This window comes from Balaenoptera ricei, chromosome 17, assembly GCF_028023285.1.
Source record: "Balaenoptera ricei isolate mBalRic1 chromosome 17, mBalRic1.hap2, whole genome shotgun sequence".
Classification (NCBI taxonomy): Eukaryota; Metazoa; Chordata; class Mammalia; order Artiodactyla; family Balaenopteridae; genus Balaenoptera; species Balaenoptera ricei.
This window is the reverse complement of record NC_082655.1, coordinates 46,087,130-46,109,627: the sequence shown is the minus strand read 5'-3', so window position 1 is coordinate 46,109,627 and position 22,498 is coordinate 46,087,130. Positions and strand designations below refer to the sequence as shown.

Sequence of the window (22,498 nt, the reverse complement as noted above, 5' to 3'; positions counted from 1 at the left end):
TAAAAAGGTGTGGGAGAGAAAAGAAAAGGAGGGAGTAAAATCACACTAGAGACTGAGAAAGAATTTTGAACAGATTCTGGGAAATGAAATGGTCTGGAAGAGGATATGGTTGACAGAATTCAGAGTAGATAAAAGAGATAATGCACGAAGGGTTGTTTAGATTTATAAATTGGATCTCATATACTATCCTTGATGAGAAACAAGTCAAGGACAGAAACACTTTTAAATTAATTTTGCAGTTGAACTATACATTTGTAACTCTACATTGTAACTCCTCAAAGACCAAATTTCATGGGCCACAGCTTCAATGTGGTAACAAATATGCATGTAAAAATTATACATTTCTGAACAATCAAGGTAACAGATGTGCAGTACTAACTATATGTAGAAAGAACTCAGAAAAATTAATATTTGTGGAAAACCTGTTACATACCAAATGAACCATATATTTATCCTAGCAATAATTGTGAACTGAACTATTATCACACCATTTAAACCCAGGTCTTGTGAATTTTAGGTCAATGATCTGTTCATTACACTTTGTAATATCCTTTCACCAATGGATTCATAACAATAGTGAACATTCATTTATCAAAAACTACAAGCTAGACATCATACAGTGCACTTTACACGCCATGTATTTTTCATTTACTCCTCACAACAAGCTATGAGATTGATACTGTTCTTATCTTACAGTTAGGAAAACAGGAACTTAGAAATTTTTAATTTTAAGTTTTTTTTTAATTTTAATTTTTCCCAAGTTCACAATGCTGTTAAGTGGTACAAGCACATATTAGAACTTCAGTGTAAATATCTTCAGACCCAGTTTCTTTTTATTATTATTTATTTATTTAATTTATTTTTGGTTGCATCAGGTCTTAGTTGTGGCACACGGGATCTTCTTTGATGCATGTAGGATCTTTCATTGTGTCACACAGGCTCTTTGTTTTGGCTCATGGGCTTCTCTCTAGTTATGGCATGAGAGTTTTCTCTTCTCTAGTTGTGGCACACAGGCTCCAGGGTGCATGGGCTCTGTAGTTTGCAGCATGCAGCCTCACTAGTTGAAGTGCGTGAGCTCAGTAGTTGTGGCATGCGGGCTTAGTTGTCCCGTGGCATGTAGGTGTTGAGTTCCCCAACCAGGGATCGAACCTGCGTCTCCAGCATTGTAAGGTGGATTCTTACCACTGGGTCACCAAGGAAGTCCCCAGACCCAGTTTCTTAACTACCACACTATGTTGTTAGATGCACATGAATGTGATCTGTGTCTTCATCTGTTATTAATCTACAAGTTTGGGTTAACTCCATATATGTTCCCATCTTCATACCCATGCATATTTTCCTGAAATTCTACTTTTTTGAAGAGGGTTACTTTGAGATTACTTTGGCATTGTTCTTTGAGCAAAGACATTCAAGGGGCCATATGTTCTTGTTAGGGGCTGCTTGTGTGAGACAGAGCAATAGAAGGAGCCAGAGGAAAGAAATCTACATGAAAAAAAATCCTTGACAATTCCAGGATGAGCCCTTTATAATGGAGTTTGTCAACTTAAAAGTCTTAAATAATATAACATCTCTACAGTATTTTCTGATTTCAAACTAGAAAATATCTAGTTATGATAGGATTTAGATTTTTTTAGTTTCTTGGTTATTTAATAACATTTTATTACAAAATTAGAGCCTTGTTTCCTCTTTCACTAAACTGCAAAACTATAATTCTCTTAATACACGGGGATCTGCAGTTTGAAAATATTTTAATCTCTTGCTCTGTCTTTAAGCTTTCCAAAGACCTATCTGGAATTAACCTCAGTCCATTTTTAAGACACTTAATTAAGGACCAGTTTTCTTTTTTCTTAATTTTATAAGGATTAAACTTGATATGGTGTTCTCCTAGTTTAAAAAGTGTATCATTTAAAATGAAAGACTACTGCGATTTATGTCTAAGGGTGTTCTGCCCATGTTTTCCTCTAAGAGTTTTATAGTGTCCAATCTTACATTTAGGTCTTTAATCCATTTCGAGTTTATTTTTGTGTATGATGTTAAGGAGTGTTCAAATTTCATTCATTTACATGTAGCTGTCCAGTTTTCCCAGCACCATTTATTGAAGAGGCTATCTTTTCTCCATTGTAGAGTCTTGTCTATTTTGTCACAGATTAGGTGACCATAGGTGTGTGGTTTTACCTCTGGACTTTCTATCCTGTTCCATTGATCTATATTTATTTTTTGTGTGTCAGTACCATAATGTTTTGATGACTGTAGGTTTGTAGTACAGTCTGAAATCAGGGATCCTGATTCCTCCAGCTCCATTTTTCTTTCTCAAGATTGCTTTGACTATTCATCATCTTTTGTGCTTCCATACAAACTGTAAAATGTTTTATTCTAATTCTGAGAAAAATGCCATTGGTAATTTGATAGGGATTGCATTGAATCTGTAGATTGCTTTGGGTAATATAGTCATTTTCACAATATTGATTCTTCCTATCCAAGAACAGGGTATATCTCTCCATCTGTGTCATCTTTGATATCTTTCATCAGTGTTTTATAGTTTCCTGAGTACAGGTTTTTTGCCTCCTTAGGTAGGTTTATTCCTAGGTATTTTATTATTTTTGATGGGATGTTAAATGGGATTCCTCGTTCTGATCTTTTGTTGTTGGTGTATAGGAATGCAAGAGATTTCTGTCTATTAATTTTGTATCCTGAAACTTCACTGAATTCATTGATGAGCTCTAGTAGTTTTCTGGTAACATCTTTAGGATTTTCTATGTATAGTATCATGTTATTGCAAACAGTGACAGTTTTACTTCTTTTCCAATTTGCATTCCTTCTATTTCTTTTTCATCTCTGACTGCTGTGGCTAAGACTTCCAAAACTATGTTGAATAATAGTGGTGAGAGTGGACATCCTTGTCTTGTTCCTGATCTTAGAGGAAATGCTTTCAGTTTTCACCATTGAGAATGATGTTTGCTGTGGGTTTGTCATATATGGCCTTTATTATGTTGAGGTAGGTTCCTACCTCATAGAATAATGAAAATAAAAGCAAAAATAAACAAATGGGACCTAATTAAACTTACAAGCTTTTGCACAGGTAAGGACACCATAAACAAAACAAAAAGACAACTCTCAGAATGGGAGAAAATATTTGCAAATGAAGCAACCAACAAGGGATTAATCTCCAAAATATACAAACAGCACACACAGCTCAACATCAGAAAAACAAATAACCCAATCAAAAAATGGGTGGCAGGTCTAAATAGATATTTCTCCAAAGAAGACATACAGATTGCTTAAAAGCACATGAAAAGATGTTCAACACACTAATTATTAGAGAAATGCAAATCAAAATTACAATGAGGTATCACCTCACACCAGTCAATGGCCATCATCAAAAAATCTACAAACAATAAATGCTGGAGTGTGTGTGGAGAAAGGGAAACCTTCTTGCACTGTTGGTGGGAATGTAAATTGATACAGCCACTATGGAGAATAGTATGGAAGTTCCTTAAAAAACTAAAAATAGAACTACCATGTGATCCAGCAATCCCACTCCTGGGCGTATATCCAGAGAAAACCGTAATTCAAAAAGATACATGCACCCCAATGTTCATTGCAGTTATTGACAATAACAAGGACATGGCAGCAACCTAAATGTCCATTAACAGAGGAATGGATAAAGAAGATGTGGTACACATATACAATGGAATATTATTCAGCCATAAAGAAGGAAATAATGCCATTTGCAACAACATGGATGGACCTAGACATTGTCATACTGAGTGAAGTAAGTCAGACAGAGAACGACAAACATAATATCACTTATATGTGGAATCTAAAAAAACGGTACAAATGAACTTAACTACAAAACAGAAATAGAGTTACATATGTAGAAAACAAACTTATGGTTACCAGGGGTAAGGTGGGGAGGGATAAACTGGAAGATTGGGGATGACATATACACACTAATATAAAATAGGTAACAAATAAGGACCTACTATATAGCACAGGGAACTCTACTCAGTACTCTGTAATGGCCTATATGGGAAAAGAATCTAAAAAAATGCATATATATATATATATATATATATATATATATATATATATATATAACTGATTCACTTTGCTGCACACTTGAAACTAACACAACATTGTAAATCAACTATACCCCAATAAAAATTTTTGTTTTTTTAATTCAAACAGAAAGTCACAAAAATTATAATCATCCTCATCAGTTCACTCAGTCCCATGTAATTAATTTTTTTCATCGATCTTTTGTTAGCACTTTTATGAGTTCATCAGTTTTTCATTAGTGTTCTGAAAATGCTTATTCATTCAGTTCAGCAGTACAGTCAGTTACCAGAAACCTGTACTTGTCAGAGTCTTTTCCATGAATTCCTTGAAGATGAAACCCTTTTATACATATTTGCAAAAGCATCAGAGTACCCCAATAAAAATTTTTTTTAAATAAAAATAATAAGATGAAAGCCTAAGAATGTTTAAAGAAATAGGACATAGGTAATAGTGTAAGCCAGTTAGTATTTAAAAAGTAACAGTTTGGGGGAAAGTAGGAAAAGAGAATAAAACAACATTATTTTTGTAAAAGTAAATTTCTTCCTGTTATAGAAGTTGGCACAGATGTCTGACACAACAGGTAGAGCAGCAGGAGCTTAGATTAAAAGGCAGTCAGAAGCAGTATCCCCTGCTAAGTGTGATTGTATCTGATCTCATAAACAAGAAGACACTGAGACTGGTTGTCACTGACTTGATTAATTTTCAAGTAGGGCAAATACAAACAGGGAAGACTATGCTCTTATTTTCATCATAAACTGAGATGATTCATAGTGGGTTAATAGCTAAGATTTCCACTCTTCCATCACCCAGATGGGAAAGAGCTTGCTTTCTGATGATGACCTGACAGTAAAAATGCACAGGCAGTCCTCTAAGGAGCCTGCTTTTCAAAGTACCATGCTTCTAATGCTAAGGATTTTACTTGAATGACTCCTAGCCTTGTTCCAGTTCCACACAAAGGAAATACGTGTATTGAAATATTTACATTCTGACTTTCCAAAGGCACAAATGGAAATATTAATGCTACTTTATTAACAATTTCCACTTAATTATCACTTGAACAATTATCAGTGAATTCAGTGAACATTATTGGAACCTGAGAAACATACTCTAAGCCTTCATTTGCCCATATCCTTTTTTAATATACATGAAAGAATAACCTGTGTTTGGAAAAAGAGGCAGAATCTGGATATCAGGTACCATCTGTACATTATTTTTACTGCTTTATTAGTTCTTTCTACCAATCTCTCAGATTCCAGATTTTGCCCAAAGGAATACATGCCTTAAGCCAATATATCAGTCTTCTGGGAGTTCAGTATGAAAAGATCCCTTTCTGTACCTTCTCAGCCAACACATTTGTTGAGAATAAAAAGGGCCAGGCTTTGACATTTTCCAGCTTGTTATCTATTTAATTTTCCATCTGCTTCTTTTGCCACTGCCTTCCAAAGGAACATCTGCTGCATCTCTGAGGGAAGGAAAGGAAGATTGGATCGAAGCCACCTGGGTCTACAGTCCTAAACCTTGGAATCCAGATTAAGGGAAGGGAAGAAGACGAACAAATGGTCTAGAGAATAAAATGAGGACAATCTGTTAAAAATAAAGCTGTATTTCTCTTTATTCTAGAGCCCACATGACTGGACAAGCTGCACGGCAGCGTCTACCACCAGCAAGGGCTAGATGCAGGGGAAGGCATCTGGTAACTGGGGAGAGGCAAGAGCAGTTTCTAGAGCTCAGACACTCCCTCTGGTGCCTGAATCTCCATGTGATTCCCTGTACCTCATGTAGTCTTTAAGCATTTAAGGATCAGCTGCTGTGAGCCAGGCTTTGTTCTGGGTATTCTGGAGGCAGAGATGATCAAGACATGTTAGTAAACAACATATTACAATATAAAATGATAAAATTATACCCTAGGTAAGGAAACGTTGTAACAAGAGCACACAGAGCGAAAGGATGTGTGCCTAATCCTGTGAAAAGAAATAGTGGTTCAAGGGGAGGAAAGGCAATACACAGATGATACCATGAGCTGAGTCTGGAATGACAAATATTAGAAAACAAGCTCTTTTTTCTCCTTATCATCAAGGGCAGCACATAACAGCAAATCTTCATAACTGACTCAAAAAACCTAATCCCCCAAAGTCTTAAACCCACCCACCATCCTCTCAATGTCAAGGCACCAACATTTCTGTCAAATGTACCATTTGGGTTGTGCCATCTCTTAATGTTATCTGGAGAGTTACTAATGAGGATAACAAATTCTCAAGGTAAGATGCAAGTCTCAGCATAACAATTTCTTAATTTGCTATGATAGAAAATGACAGAGTAGCCAGTTGACTGATTTTAACTGTCCTCAAAACTCTAACATCACCACAGTCTTTATATGTAAGACCAAAATAACAAACACAATCAATTCTCAGTTAGCTTATCTGCAAACATTCAAGTGTTGGATGAGCATTTGCTCTGGGCATCATGGGGCATACAGAAGAGTAGATCTTTGTGTCTCCGAAGCTAAAATCTAATCTCAATGACCAGAGTGTTTAAATTGGATAATCCAAAAAACAAAATCTCCTTTCTATAGATAGTTCTGACATGACAAATATTTAACATTTAAATGAGAAAAGAATAAGGCCAATGTAGTGCTGCATACCTCAATAAATGCATAGTTCCTTCACTTTTACCTGCTGTCCTCAAATAAGTACAATATCATTTGCTTTAGATTAGTGCAATGTATATTGAGGTGCAAATACAATTAGCATGATCTCTGACTATACAATTACATCTTCTCATCGTCTTAATACATTTTATTTTAAAAATATGTTTTAGCAAAATGGAATAACTGTGGGGAATGGATCAAACACAATTTTTTTCTGTCATCACGTTTCTTTTTCATCTCAAAGTAAAGCTTTACTCAATTTTAAAAAACACATTGAGAAATAATTTTTGAATCTTTTATTGCTGCTGAGTGGCAAGCTACTTGATCAAATTAAATATTTTGTATATTTTTTATCTTGAATTAACTCACCAAAAATCCTAATGGTTATTATAGCATGTAATGTTTCATTTTATGGTTAATTTGTTAGATGGAGTTTAAAGACATTAAAATTTTTAATTTTTAAATAAGATATGGTGATAAGAAAATCTCCTGTGCTGTTCAGCTGCAAAAAAAAAATGAACTTAAAAAAGAGACTGATGATCAAAACCTTTTATGATTTCAAATTAGGAAAGAAATGAAGTTTTCTGCAACATTAGGTTGTTCCGTTAACAGAAGAAAAATAACAAAATAACTTGTATCAGGAGTCCAGAAGCTCAATATTTCCTAATTTAGAATTGATAGAAGTACAGAATATTTTTGAGTTGGAATGTATGCCAGAGTGCTTAGCCTGATTTGTAAGTGAGAAAGCTGAGACCCAGAGAGATTAATTAAATCTTGTTTGCTTGGGTTTGCAACCATGCCCCAAGATTCGCCAGCACGCTGTATTTCCTAGCATTATCTTGTCACCATCATTCCTTTCAATTTTGTATTTTCAATCATGAAATAATCATTTTGTTTAGGAATGGAGCCAAATAAATCCTTTCCTTGGCTGAACTTTTGTCTATTGTTCCCACCTGAGACTCTAGGAAATCAGGTTTAGCTGGCTGGTCCCACGACCTGAAAAAGTGGTTCTGTCACCATTTCATTCCATGCCAACCTGATTTTATTTTCTGCCTTGGTTCTCTCTGAGACTTTAGAAGACAAGAGTGGGCTTCCCTGCTGGCTCAGTGGTTAAGAATCTGCCTGCCAATGCAGGGGACACGGGTTCGAGCCCTGGTCTGGGAAGATCCCACATGCCGCGGAGCAATTAAGCCCATGCGCCACAACTACTGAGCCTGCGCTCTAGAGCCTGCAAGCCACAACTACTGAGCCCATGTGCCACAACTACTGAAGCCTGCGTGCCTAGATCCCATGCTCCACAACAAGAGAAGCCACCGCAATGAGAAGCCCATGCACCACGACGAAGAGTAGCCCCTGCTCGCCACAACTAGAGAAGGCCCGTGTGCAGCAAAAAAGACCCAATACAGCCAAAAATAAATAAATAAAATAAATAAATTTATAAAATAAAAAAGAAGAAGACAAGAGCAACAAGTAGCACCATCCACAACCCACCTGTATACCTAGACTAAGTTTGGCAGGTATAGTGATTATGTTTCTGATGATCTCTGTGTAGACTTGGGGTTGTTTGAGTGAAGGTGCTTTTGTGGCTGAGGTGTTGTACTAGAAGTTAGATGCAGCTGAGCTTCAGGTAAATTTCCTGAAGGAGGGACGTAAGCAGATTTAGTAAAGTGTTTAAATATTCCAAGCCTAACATTTTCTGAATTTTGAAATAACAACACATAAGTTCCTTTGGCTTCAGTGTAATACAGATCAAGCATAATAAATACATCAAGAGGGAATTAAGCCAATTGTCAACATGAGAGTACATTTAGTTGGTAAGAGGAAAAAAAAAAAACCATCCAGAATTAGTCACATTCCAACCTTTTCTCCAGGTAATTTATTTCCTTTTCTACAGATGTCTGTTCCATAATTTGACTGGGTTTTGTCCTTTTTTCTAATCTTGAAGCAGGTGCAATTGGAGATGAGATATTCAAGTCATTTCTGCAGCTCTCTTAATTCAACTTCTGGTGGGTAGATAGAGTTCTGCCCCAACTTCCAGGACCCAACATGTTTTCTCTCCTCTTTGTCTATTTTTCTCAAGGATTAATCTGAGATTGATGGGTACATGGGGAAAAAAAAACACTCCTGGCTATTTTTTCCTACCGTATTTCTAATTGCATTTGTTTTGTCATCCTTAGGACTACCAAGAGGCCTCCAATTTGGAACAATTTGTAACTCGATTTTTATTGAAAGAGACCTTGAATCAACTGCAGTCTCTCCAGAACTCTCTGGAATGTGCCATGGAAATTACTGAGGAGCAAACTCGCCAAGAAAGGCAAGTTAAATGCTTTCATATAATGTCTCTTTAGTGACTCCATGTTTATGAAAGACCAGTTGAAGGGCATTATACTTAAACTAGTAAAAACCAAAATGAGAATGAATAGATTTAAATGGAATGGCAGGGACCTCCAATGGATACTAGCCTTATATTTGCCTCTAGAAAAGACCATTCTCCTTTTTCTTTTACTATCTATCATTTATTCAACAAATTTTAATTGAGAATTTAGTAGATGGAGAAGACTTCACAAGCCACTGTGATAATGTAAAGATACATTTTACAAAGTCCCAATTCTTAAGGAGGCTAAAGTCTATTACATAAATAAAATATGAACACTAAAACTATAATGCAAGGTACAAGTGATAAATACCACAGAGAAGGGGAAATATATTGCCAAGAGATTTCAGAAAAGTAAAAGATTTAATATAGATAGACATGAAAGACAGTTTCATGGAGTTTCCTGATGACATTTGAGCTAATCTTAATGAGTATACTTGAAAATACAGAAACGATGGGGGAAAATCTTACAGGCTCAATGAATCTAGATATAGCAGGAGAGTTGAGAATTCAATAAGCCTAATTATTTAAGGAAATAGAGAAAAGTGAATGATGGGAAAAAATTTCAAAATTCAATGCCACCAATTGAGAAGATAAGTAGTGATAATATAGTAGTTGTATAAATAATGGCACTAATGTTAAAGACAAACTTGAATTAGAAATGTGTTAAGCAGACATCAGAATAATTCCAACCAACAGTTGGTAATTTCTTGAGTTATAATTTTTACCTTGCAAGCCAGAGAAGAGCTTGGTAAAACTCTTGCTTATGCAACAACTTTTTGCACGTGCAATGGCTTATCTAACTTCTGCATTTTAAGTTATGGAGAACCACACAGTAAGTTTTTTGAACAGGCTGATAAGAGACTGCTCAGTAGGCCAATTTTTTAAGACAAATTAATGGGTACATAATTATTAGGACATCTCAGAAAAACAGTGGAATTTTCAATTTTATGTTTATAATGTCAAAATGAGTGAGCACCACCAAATTCTAACAAAAAAGACTGTAATCTCAGATCTAATGAGCTTGTGCAGCTGAAGAACATTGATATGCACTCTCCAATGGATCTGCATGTCATTTCACTTATAAACTTAGTATTTTCTTCACTGTATTGGGTGATTCAATATCAAAGGGCAAAGTGTAACAATTGGCTTTAGAGAAGCAACAACCCATCTCGGGTTTGAACAGAGGATAACTGAATGTCTTGAAGCACAATGAAATTGATTTCATGTTCCTGATGAGAAAATGAGGCCTGATTTGTTGTCTTTTGTTCAGGTTTTCTTGACATAAAACGGATTCTCCATTTTTAGACTCAATCATTTGCCACCTGAGGAGAGGCTTGAAAAAGGATTATGTTCCCTTTCTTCACCTGTACTTTGGTTTTTATTTTCTCTAGTCACTTTGTACAAACTTGCATTCTACATTCACCACCATAGAGTGAATGCATAATGAACAACTATTTTTTGTGTTAGGTCACAGGCTAGCCTTGAACTCCTGCTACTGCTGCCAACAGCTGCAGTGCAGCTGTGTTTAATGAGAAGGAGCATGAGAGTTTAAGGAAATTAGAAGACACTAGAGAATTAATGAATCTTTTATTTCTAGGTTTCTAGCTCAAAAACAGCTTGGAAGAATGGAGAACATTACAGGTCTAATATCAGTTTGGGAGAGTGCTATTGAATAGAATTTGGCTAAGGTACCCAGAGATGCCCAAATACCACCACAAATCCACGATACTCTTCCCAAAGAGGTTTCTAGAAAAAAATACACAAACAAGCAAGTAGAAAACAAGGTTCCACTATGGGTTTGTGTCCATAATATCCAACGTGAAGTCTCTGGTTACTCAGACTGAAGCATGCGAATTAGGCCCAAGCATATAGGGACTATATCTCTGTACCCAAGACTCCATCTTCCTATCAGCTAGCCACCAGAAACCAAAGTGAAGAGAGCCCCAGGGGCCTCATCATTGGAAAAAAGACAGAGGGAAGAAAGATGGCTGCCCTTTTTCCTATGATATCAAATAAGAAACCAGTGAAGAAGCTTCATGGGGAGATAAGACTTGAATTGGATCTTTTGGGTAGATTTAATGGCAGAATGATATCTCCCTGAAGGGAGGGGTGTCCTCATCTACCCTATATTATCCATCTTCTTTTATCTGGCTAACTCATCCTCCTAGTTTGTTTGGTCTCTGTTTGTACAGAACTTTCTCTAGGAAGCTTTCACTGCTCTCAAAACAGAATTTTATACCTACCTCCCACTCCACTACTCCCTTTAGTACGCTCTACGTATATCTACTTACAATCTCAGTTCCTTACTTATCTCCCCCATTAGACTTTGAGTTTCTAGATACCAGGGGTTTGCCTTGTTTCCCTATACCTGGCACAACTACATGTTAAATATATACAACTGAATAAATCAAAGGGGATTCCAGGTAAAGGGAGCCATATAGAAGAGCAGTGGATATGGACCTGGGACAGTGGAAAGACCAACTTACCTGGACTCTAGGGTCAGGATAGGTCTTCAAAGCTAGACAGATGCATTTAGACTTCATATGATCAGAGATTATCATTGGTGGTTGTAAATAAAGGAGAAATATAATAAAAATGAAGTTTAAGGGAAATAGTCTCACAGTAGTATGTAGTAAAGATTTGGGGGAGAGGAGAAGAAGCTCAGAGAGGAGAGGTCAAATAAGTATATCCAAAAATTTATTAGTTTTTTTTATACCATAAAGGAAGATTCCATGATGCTCTGTGCAGTCAAAAGTTGCAACCCACAGATATCTTTCAAAATTCCACATTTGTAATAATTTGCTTCCTCTCAGCATCAATATTACTTTGGGGCTTAATATTTGTGAAACCTAAGGATACAATGACTTGCTGAAATATAGAAAAAATTGAGAAGTCATCTATTCTAGCTATCAACCCCAAGGAGGAATCACACAGTATCATTCATCCTGCAGTAATGAGTTAGACATGCTGTGTTGAGCAAAATGTCTGTGTGTATTCATGTGAAAATGGCAATTCAGAAATAAGAGATGCATACAGCTGGAATGCCACAGAGGTGAGATTTTTCAGATGGCGTTCTACAACACTCTTTATATCTGCCCTGGCTAGCTAGCTAAATGGAAGCCACTTTAATCCCATGTTTTTTGAAATTACCTAATAGATGACAAGAATTATCATTACTTTATACTAAAGTTTTCCTCTAGGGGACTCTTGTCTTCTTATATAAACCTTTCTTCCTCAAACTAGGTTTCTAGGAACACAGTTTAATTATATGTGAATTTCTTTTTTATAATGAAATCTGCAAGTTTGTTCTATTTTCCAAAGTTCTTCTTTATTCAGAAAGACAACTAATTCCTTCTGGCTTGGAAGTTATTTTTCTCCTTTTCATGGTTGTTTATTACAGAAGTAAGGGAAGGCTAAAATTTCACATATAGGTGATTATAAAGTTCAGACAACTTAAATTCCCTTAGCTTGAACATAAAGAAGGAATGCTCTAAATCACTTCCTCCTATGTAGTAAAGATTTGGGAGAGAGGAGAAGTCACTAGAAAGTTGATTTTTTTTTAATATGCCATAGGAAAATCTAGAGGGAAGGTGTAGTTAGATTGGAGAGCAAACATAGAATATTAGTTTTGCTCCCTCCCTAAACCCTTCAAAAATGGCATTAAGAGAGTCTGGATAAAAAGGAGTCATAAACCCACAAAGATAAGAAGGATAGAAGAAAAATGGTATAGAAGCTTGGAACATGAAAAAAAGGTGAATCTAGCGGTAACTGATTTAGAAGATCTGAGAAAGCTGAAGCATAAGCAGGTAGTGTAAGAAGCCAAGATGCAATCCAACTGGTATCACAAAACCTCAGAAAGCCTCAAGAATTAGCTTCACCATGTGCAACTGATAGTGGGGATGAAAGTGAGGTTGACATATTGTTGAAAGCTCCACCCAATGCTTTATATTGACTTCCTCTCCCCAACCCTTGAGGAAGCCTAGAGGTATACTCTCTGGAGTAGGTGAACAGATATACACTGGCACAACAGGGTGTCAGAGCACAATACTAAAAAATGAGGCACTAAGTAAAAGTCTCCATACTGAACAGTGAGATTTGAAACCCCCTCAGAATCCTATGCTCCCAGAGGACTGGCAGTTGGGCTTATTCCTTCCAGTTGGGACCTCCTTCTTTTAGCGATCTCATCAGTCTTAGAGAAAAGACTTAAATGTACTGGGAGTCAGTGTCCTCCAGTGAACAGGCCAAGCCAGGCCACCCTACAATGGAGGCTGCAAGTTGGCTGTCCCCAACATACACATACAGATTCCAATCGTTCCTGTGGTTCCTTCATCTGAGATAGGCAGGGACAACCAAGAGAACAAGTCAAACACAAGAAACAAAACTTGAAACAGAAATATCCAGGGAGCAGAAAACTTCAAAAAGTAAATCATCAATACCCTCAAAAATCAAAGAGAAGATATTGCATTTATGAATTAAGGACAGAATGTTATTTAAAAAAAAGAATATTGAAAGCACAGAAAACAGTTCTTGGAAATTCTGATTGTAGAAATGAAAACCTATGAGGAAGATCTGGAGATAAAAGTGTGATGACATTTTCTAGAAATAGAACACAGGAGAGACATTATCAAAGAAATAATTTTCAGAACAAGAGCATGAGTTTCCAGGTTGATAGAACAGACTAAGAGCCATTATAATGAATAATAAAAGTCACATGCCAAGGCATGCCATTATGAAATTTCAGAACACTGGAGATGAAGAGAAGTGTCTAAAAACTCCCAGAGAGAAAAACCCAAATGATAAAGAAAACACTATATTTTTCAATAATGAGACTGGAAGCTAAAATTCAATCAAGCAACTTCTTCAAAATTTGAACGGAAAAGATTTGCAACCTAAAATTCTTTACTCCATAAAACCACTAATAATGCTGGAGGATAAAATTAAAGTATTTTTATACATGCAGTGTCTCAAGAATTTTGCCTCTTATGGTATTCCATTTCTTATGAAGCAATTAGGCATTTTCTCTCCAAAACAAAGGAATAAACTAAGAGAAAAATGAAATCCAGTTTAAAAAAAAAAGAAAGATAAGGTCAGAGGTGGGGTGGGGAGGGAGAATCCAAAATAAGAGAGAGGCTAAAGGAATCTTCCGCAGCTGATAATAAATTAACATTAAATTTTGGGTGGGGGGGGTGCATATAACAGAGGGGGAAAAGTGGCTTAATGACATAAGAGCTTATTATTTCCTGCTGAAGAGCTTGGTGGTGGGCAGTCTAAGGCAAGTATGGAAGCTCTACAGATTTATCATAGATTTCCTATCTTTTTCACATCTTCGTACATGACTTTCAATTGCAAGTTTGCCTCATGCCAAAGCTGGTTGTTGGAATTCCAGATACCATGTTCATATTCCAACCAGGAAAGAAGTATAAGGAAAGAATAGGCAGCCTCTCAGCTCAATTCCTCCTTTTAAACAGCCTTCCTGGAAGTTCCTTACATTTCCATGTATATATCTTTGGCCTGAGCTTTTCATATAGGGAATTTGATAGCTAAAGCCTAAAACTGAAAAAGAAAGAGATAGCAAAAAGATCACCACAATAAGTCTAGTTACCATCTGTCACCATACTAAGTTATTACAATATTATTGATTATATCCCCCATGCTGTACATTTCATCCCTGTGACTCATTTATTTTGTAACTGGAAATTAGTAATTCTTAATCTCCCTCACCTATTTCACTCTTCCCATCCCCCCTCCCCTCTGGCAACCACCAGTTTGTTCTCAGTAACTATGAGTCTGATTCTGTTTTGGTATGATTGTTCATTTTGTTTTTGAGATTGCATATATAAGTGAAATCATATGGTCTATCTTTCTCTGACATACTTCACTTAGCATAATTCTTTTCTGATGACTGAGGAATATTCCATTGTGTGTGTGTGCATGAATATATATATAAACACACACAAATATATATACATATGTATGTATATATATACACGTATATCATATATGTAAATAGACACACACAGACACAGACACACATACACACACACATATCCATTCATCTACTGATGGACACTTAGGTTGCTTCCATATCATGACTATTGTAAAAAAAAAATACTGCAGTGAACACAGGGGTGTGTATATCTTGTCAACTTTTTAAAAAATTAATTAATTAATTTATATTTTATTTTGGGCTGTGTTGCATCTTCGTTGAGGTGAGTGGGGGCTACTCTTCATTGCAGTGCACAGGCTTCTCATTGCGGTGGCTTCTCTTTTTGTGGAGCATGGGGTCCAGGCATGCAGGCTTCAGTATTTGTGGCTCACGGGCTCAGTAGTTGTGGCTCACGGGCTCTGGAGAACAGGCTCAGTAGTTGTGGTGCATGGGCTTAGTTGTTCCATGGCTTGTGGGATCTTCCTGGACCAGGGCTCGAACCCACCTCCCCTGCATTGGCAGGCAGATTCTTAACCACTGTGCCACCAGGGAAGTCCCTCTTTTCAACTTTTCAAATTATAGTTTTTTTTCCTTTGGAAAAACATTCAGATGTGGAATTGATAGATCATATGTAGTTCTATTTTTAATTTTTTGAGGAGCATCTATAATGTGTTCCATAGTGTCTGTACCAATTTGCATTCCCACCAGCAGTGCACGAGGCCCCCCTTTTCTCAACAACATTACTAACAATTGTTTTTTGTTGCCCTTTTGATAACAGCCATTCTGAAGGGTGGGAGGTGATATCTCATTGTGATTTTGATTTTCATTTCCCTGATGATTAGTGATGTTGAGCATCTTTCCATATGTCTGCTGGCCATTGCTATGTCTTCTTTCAAAAAATGTCTGTTGAGGTCCTCCATGCATTTTTATTGACTTGTTTGTTTTTCTGATGTTGAGGAGTTGTACGAATTCTTTGTGTGTTTTGGATATTAACCCCTTATTAGTTATATCATTTTCAAATATCTTCTCCCATTCAGTAGGCTGCATTTTCATTTTGTTGATAGTTTCCTTCACTGCAAAAGTTATTTAGCTTGTTGCAGTCCCATTTGTTTATTTTTGGTTTTGTTTCCCTTGCTGAGGATACAGGTATGAAAAATATTGCTAAGACTGATGTCAAAGAACTTACTGCCTATGTTTTCTTCTAGGGGTTTTATAGTTTCGGGTCTTGCATTTAAGACTCTAATCGATTTTCATTTTTCCTTTTTTTTTTTCTTTTTGGTATATGGTGTTATAAAGTAGTCCAGTTTGATTCTTTTGCACATAGCTGTTTTCCCAAACTTTACTGAAGAAATTGTTTTTTCCCCATTGTATATTCTTCCCTCCTTTGTCCCAGGTTAATTAATCATGTAAGGGTGAGTTTATTTCTACCTCTCTATTCTGCTCCATTGATCTAGCTATCTGTTTTTGTGCCAGTACAATATTGTTTTGATTACCATAGCTTTGTAGTACATTTTGAATTAAGAGAGCATGACACCTCCAACTTTGTTCTTTCTCAAGATTGTTTAGGTTATTCAGGGTCTTTTGTGTTTCCATACAAATTTTAGAATTATTTATTCTAGCTCTGAGAAAAATACCATTCTTATTTTGATAGAGATTGCACTGAGTCTTTATATTTCCTTGGGTAGTATGGTCACAGTAACAATATTAATTCTTCCAATCATTGAGCACAGTATATCTTTTCATTTGTGTTGTCTTCAGTTCATCAATATCTTACATTTTTCTGACTGTAGTGCTTTTACCTCTTTGGTTAGATTTATTCCTAGAAATTTTAATCTTTTTGATACAATTGTAATAAATGGGCTTGTTTTCTAAATTTCACTTTCTGATAGTTTGTTGTTAGTATATAGAAACATTGTTAGTGTATAGATTTCTGTATATTTTTTTTTATCCTGCAAATTTACTAAATTCATTTATTAGTTCTACTAGGTTTTCTGGTGGCATCTTTAGGATTTTCTATATATAGTATCATGTCATCTGCAGTGAAAGTTTTCCTTTTTCCTTTACAATTTGGATTCCCTTTCTTTCTTTCTTTTTTCTTTCTTTTTTTTTTTTTTTTTTTTGTCTGATTGCTTTTGCTAGGATTTCCAATACTATATTGAATAGAAGTCGTGAGAGTGGGCATCCTTGTCTTGCTCTTAATCTTAGAGGAAATACTCTCAGCTTTTCACCATTAAGTATGATGTTAGCTGTGGGTTGTCATATATGACCTTATTTTGTGGAGGAATATTCCCTTTATACCCACTTTCTGGAGAGTTTTTATCATAAATGGATGTTGAATTTTGATAAAAGACTTTTCTGTATCTATGAGATGATTATATGAATTTTATTCTTCAATTTCTTAATGTAGTGTATCACATAGATTGTTTTGATATTGAATTATCCTTGCATACCTGGGATAAATACCACTTGATCATGGTGTATGAGTCTTTTGTTGAATTTAGTTTGCTAATAAGTTGTGAAGGATTTTTGCATCTATGTTCATCAGTGATATTGGCCTGTAATTTTCTTTTTTCAAGGTGTCTTTGGCTGGTTTTGGTATCATGGTGATGCTGGCTTCATAGAATGAGTTCAGAAGCTTAACTTCCTCTGCAAATCTTTAGAATAGTTTGAGAAGGATTGGTGTTGATTCTTCTTTAAGTGTTTGCTAGAATTCACCTGTGAAGCCATGTGCTCCTAGACTTTTGTTATTTGGGAGGTTTTTTTTTTTTTTTTTTTTGATTGCTTATTTAATTTTATTACTGGTAATTGGTATGTTTATATTTTCTATTTTTTCCTGATTCATACTTGGGAGATTGTATGTTTCTAGGAATTTGTCCATTTCTTTTAGATTTCCCAATTTGTTGGCAAGTATTTGTTCTAGTAATCTCTTATGGTCCTTTGTATTTCAGTGATGTCAGTTGTAGCTTCCCCCCTTCTTTTTCTTCTGATTTTATTGGTTTTATTGATTTGGGCCCTCCCTTTTCTTCTTGATGAGTCTGGATTAAGGTTTATCAATTTTGTTTATCTTTTCAAAGAACCAGCTCTTGCAAGTTCCCTAGTAGTATTGTATTACTGTCAATTTCTCCCTTTATGTTTGTTAATATTTGCTGTATGTATTTAATTGCTCCTATGTTGGGTGTGTATGCATTTACATTTGCTATATCTTTTTTGAATTGATTATTTTATCATTATGTAATGTCCTTCTTTGTCTCTTTTTTATAGTTTGTTTAAAGTCTATTTTGTCTGATGTAAATACTGCTAACCCAACTATCTTTTCATTTCCATTTTCATGGAATACTTTTTCCATCCCTTCACTTTCAGCATCTGTATCTTTAGATATGAAGTGAGTCTCTTGTAGACAGCTTATACATGTCTTGTTTTTTTTTAATCCATTAAGCCACTCTCTGTGTTTTCATTGGAGGATTTAGTTCATTTACATTTAAATTAATTATTGATAGATATGTACTTATTGCCATTTTGTTAATTGTTTGGGGTTTTTGTATAGTTCTTTTTAGTAACTTAGCTCTTTCGCTATTTTCCCTTTTGATTTGATGACTATTTTAATGTTATGTTTGGATTCCTTTCTTTTTTGTGTGTGTATCTCTATTATAGATTTTTGGTTTGTAGTTCCCATGGCATTTATATATAACAACCTATATATATCCGTTGATTATTTAAACATGCTGATCTCTTAAGTTGAAACACATTCTAACAACAATGCATTTTTACTCCCCCTGCCACATTTAATGTTTTTGACTTTATATTTTATATCCTTTTCTTTTGTAAATCTCTTAACTACTTATTGTGGTTATAAATGATTTTACTACTTTTGTCTTTTAACCTTCTTACTAGCTTTATAAGTGGTTGATCTACCACATTTACTGCATATTTTCCTTTACCAATGAGGTTTTCTTTTCATAATTTTCATATTTCTAGTTATGGTCTTTTCTTTTTCACATAGAAAAGTCCCTTTAACATTTATTGTAAAGCTAGATTAGTGATGCTGAACTCTTAGGTTTTGCTTGTCTGTAAAACTCTTTATCTCTCCTTCAAATATGAATAATAGCATTGCCGGGTAGAGTCTTCTTGATTGTAAGTTTTTTCTTTCATCACTTTAAATGTATCTTACCACTTGCTTGTGGCCTGAAAAGTTTCTGCTGAAAAGTCAGCTGATAGTCTTACGGAAGTTCCCTTGTGCAGAACTAGTTGCTTTTCTCTGGCTGATTTTAAGATTCTCTTTTTATCTATAATCTCTTGCCATTTAAATTACAATTTGTCTTGGTGTGGATCTCTTTGAGCTCATTTTGTTTGGGATCCTCTATTCTTACTGGACCTGGATGTCTGTTGTTTTTCTCAGATTATGGAAGTTTTTAGCCTTTATTTCTTCAAGTAAGTTTTCTTCCTCTGTTTCTCTTTTCCTCTGGGCCCTCTGTAATGGTAATGTTAGTTACCTTGATGTTGTTCCAGAGGTCTCTTAATCTATTTTCATTTTTGAAAATTATTTTTCCTTTTTTCTGTTCAGCCTGGGTGATTTCCATTACTCTGTCTTCCAGGCACTGATCCATTCCTCCTGTATCATCTACTCTACTGTTGATTCCTTCCATGTATTTCTATTTCAATTATTGTATTCTTCAGCTGTGTTTAGATTTTTTATCTAACTCTGAAATTTCTCACTGTGTTCATCCATTATTCTCCTGAGTTTGTTGAGCCTCTTTATGGTTATTAGCTTTAACTCTTTATTGGGTAGATTGCTTATCTCCACTTTGCTTAGTTCTTCTTCTGGGGTCTTATCTTGTTCCTTCGTTTGGAATATATTCCTCTGTCACCTCATTTTGCCAAATTCTTTGTTTTATTTCTATGTATTAGGTAGGTCAGTTATGTTTCCTGATCTTGAGGAAGTGGACTTCTATAGGAGACATCATATTGGGCCTGGCAAAACACTTCCCTCTGTTCACCAGAGCTATATACTCTAGGCATACCCACTATGTGGGCTGCATGGGCCCTTCTGTTATGGTGGGACCAATTACTATGGGTGTGCTGGCAGGTGGGGCTTTTCTCTGGTCCAGTTGGCTACTAGGCCCAGCTTTGTAGTAGCTGATGGGCAGGCCCAGGTCCCAGTGTGGCTAACTGCATGGTCTGGGGAGTCCCAGGGCTGGTGCCAGTCCACTGTTGGGCAGCGTTGGGCTTCAGGGTGGCTAACTGTGGGGTCCAAGGTACCTGGGACTGGGACAGGCCAGGTCCTGGGGCAGATGGTGGGCAGAGCTGGGTCTCTTGTGGCTGGCTGCTGGGTTTGTGGTTCCCAGGACGAACGCCAATTTGCTAAAGTACAGGTAAACCCCTAGCACTAATATGTGAGAGGGAGAACTCCAAAATGGTGCTTGCCAGCACCAGTGTCCTTGTGGTAGAGCAAGTTCCTAAAAATGGCTGCTACCACTCTCTGTGTCCTCAGGGAGAGTTGCAGTTACCTCCTGCCTCTCTGGGAAGCTCTCCAAGATCAGCTGGAGAGCTTGGGTTTGACCCAGGATTCTTTTAAATTACTCTTTCACTGTGGATCTCAGATTGTGTGAGATTTTGTTTGTGCCCTTTAAGACTGGAGTCTCTGTTGCCTAGAGCCTTCCAGCTCCCCTGTATGCAAGCCCCACTGGCCTTCAAAGCCAGATGTTCTGGGGGCTCATCTTTCCAGTACAGAACCCTCAGGCTTGGGAGCCCAATGTGGTAGTTGGACCCCTCATTTCTTGGGAATAACCTCTGCAATTGTGGTTTTCTTTCTCTTTGTGGGTTGCCTACCCAAGGGTGTGGATCTTGACTATACTGCATCTCCATTTGTCCTACCCATCTCATTGTGGTTCCTTTAGTGGTGGAAAATCTTTTCTCATAGTCTTCAGGTTGTTGCTCTCAACAGTGGCTCTGTAAATTATTGTAAGTTTTTTATGCCCATGGGAGGAGGTGAGCTCAGTGTCTCCCTACTTTACCATCTTGGTCACACCTCCCTAAGAGATAGTATTGTTATATATAGATAAACACAAATAAACACTTGTTGAAAAGTGTTGTCTTTGTATAAGGAGAATGAGGGTACAATATGGTGAAGGGGAGAACCTGTTTGTAGGAATAAGTTTATAGAATTATTTGACTTTTTAACTATTTGGATATTTAGCTTTGATTTAAGCAGTTAAGTTAAAAATTGAATAAAAGGAAAAAAAAAAACTACATAGGTGTTCTCAAACTAAACAAAATACAATGGAAGCATACAAATAAACATTCTTTCCACTGATAATTTGGCAATAAAAGAAAGTAGTTTTTCTTAAATTACAAATCAAGGTATGATTTTTTACTCAAACTTTTAAATTACAAGAATTAAAAAAAAACCCAATGTCTTTTCTTTTTTTTTCTGCTTAATAACTTTAAAAATAATTTATTGAAGTATAGTTGATTTACAATGTTGTGTTGGTTTCAGGTGTACAGCAAAGTGATTCGGTTTTATATATATATATATATTTTTTCTTTCTCAGATTCTTTTCCTTTATAGATTATTACAAAATATTGAGTTTAGTGAGAGGAGGTGAGCTCAAGGTCCTTCTACTCTGCCATGTTCCCCCCTCTTTTCCTTAGTTTCACTTATAATGCCACATTACCGTGTATCTCTAGACCGTGTTGCCAAGCCATAGTTCTCATAAGTTTTCATTTCACTACACTAGAAAATCCTTGTGACTGGTCTTTGAAGATCTGTTCCTTGAGGTAAAAGACTGAAGCCCTGACATTGAGGTTAAATATTGTCTTTGTTGTTCAAGACAAGGGCCAACCAAACCAGAAGTCCTGTCGATTCAATGGCCTGGAAAACGATCAAGTCGTCGAGTCCAGAGACACAACAGCTTCTCTCCCAACAGCCCTCAGTTTAATGTCTATGGTGCAGGTAATGAAGCTTTGTCATTTTTCTTGAAGTTGACTCAATTGTATCTTCATATTGACTTATTTAAAAAGGACCAAAAGGCAACTAAAATTATAATCACGGAATGCTTTTCTTACACCAAACAAATTTGTTTGAAAACCAAAGTGGTAAAGAGTCTAAGATATTAAGGACTAGGGTGGTGATCCTAATCATCAGTTCTGTCAGAATCCTAGCAGTTGTGCTTGGGCAGTACGCAGAGACATGATAGGTAGGGAAGAAAGTGACTCAATCACCTAAAATGTGAAAGACTTAAGACCTATAGAAATCATCATCATCTCCAAACAAAGGAGGTGCCCTTTAGTCTGCACCCTAATCCCAGATCCCCAAGCCTGGTTAAGCATACTCTAAATTCATTTTAGGAAAAGGTTATTGGTTCCTTTCATAACAGGACTAAAGTTATGGTGGCTTTTGAAGTGCATAATGTAGTGTATGATTTATGAGACTGAGACCTTAATAATATTCATTAGGTCATCATATTTTAACCATGTAATCTATATTAATTAC

At 36.1% G+C, this 22,498-nt stretch overlaps 1 protein-coding gene across 1 annotated transcript in view; it reads left to right on the top strand.

Annotated features, from left to right (window-relative positions):
• The window catches only part of NECAB1 (N-terminal EF-hand calcium binding protein 1), a 200,975-nt gene that overhangs the window by 112,158 nt on the left and 66,319 nt on the right, over positions 1-22,498 (top strand). The window contains exons 5-6 of the mRNA XM_059901719.1: positions 8,884-9,020; positions 21,837-21,958. Of these exons, the coding sequence (XP_059757702.1) occupies positions 8,884-9,020; positions 21,837-21,958 (259 nt within the window). The remainder of the gene's footprint in view (positions 1-8,883; positions 9,021-21,836; positions 21,959-22,498) is intronic.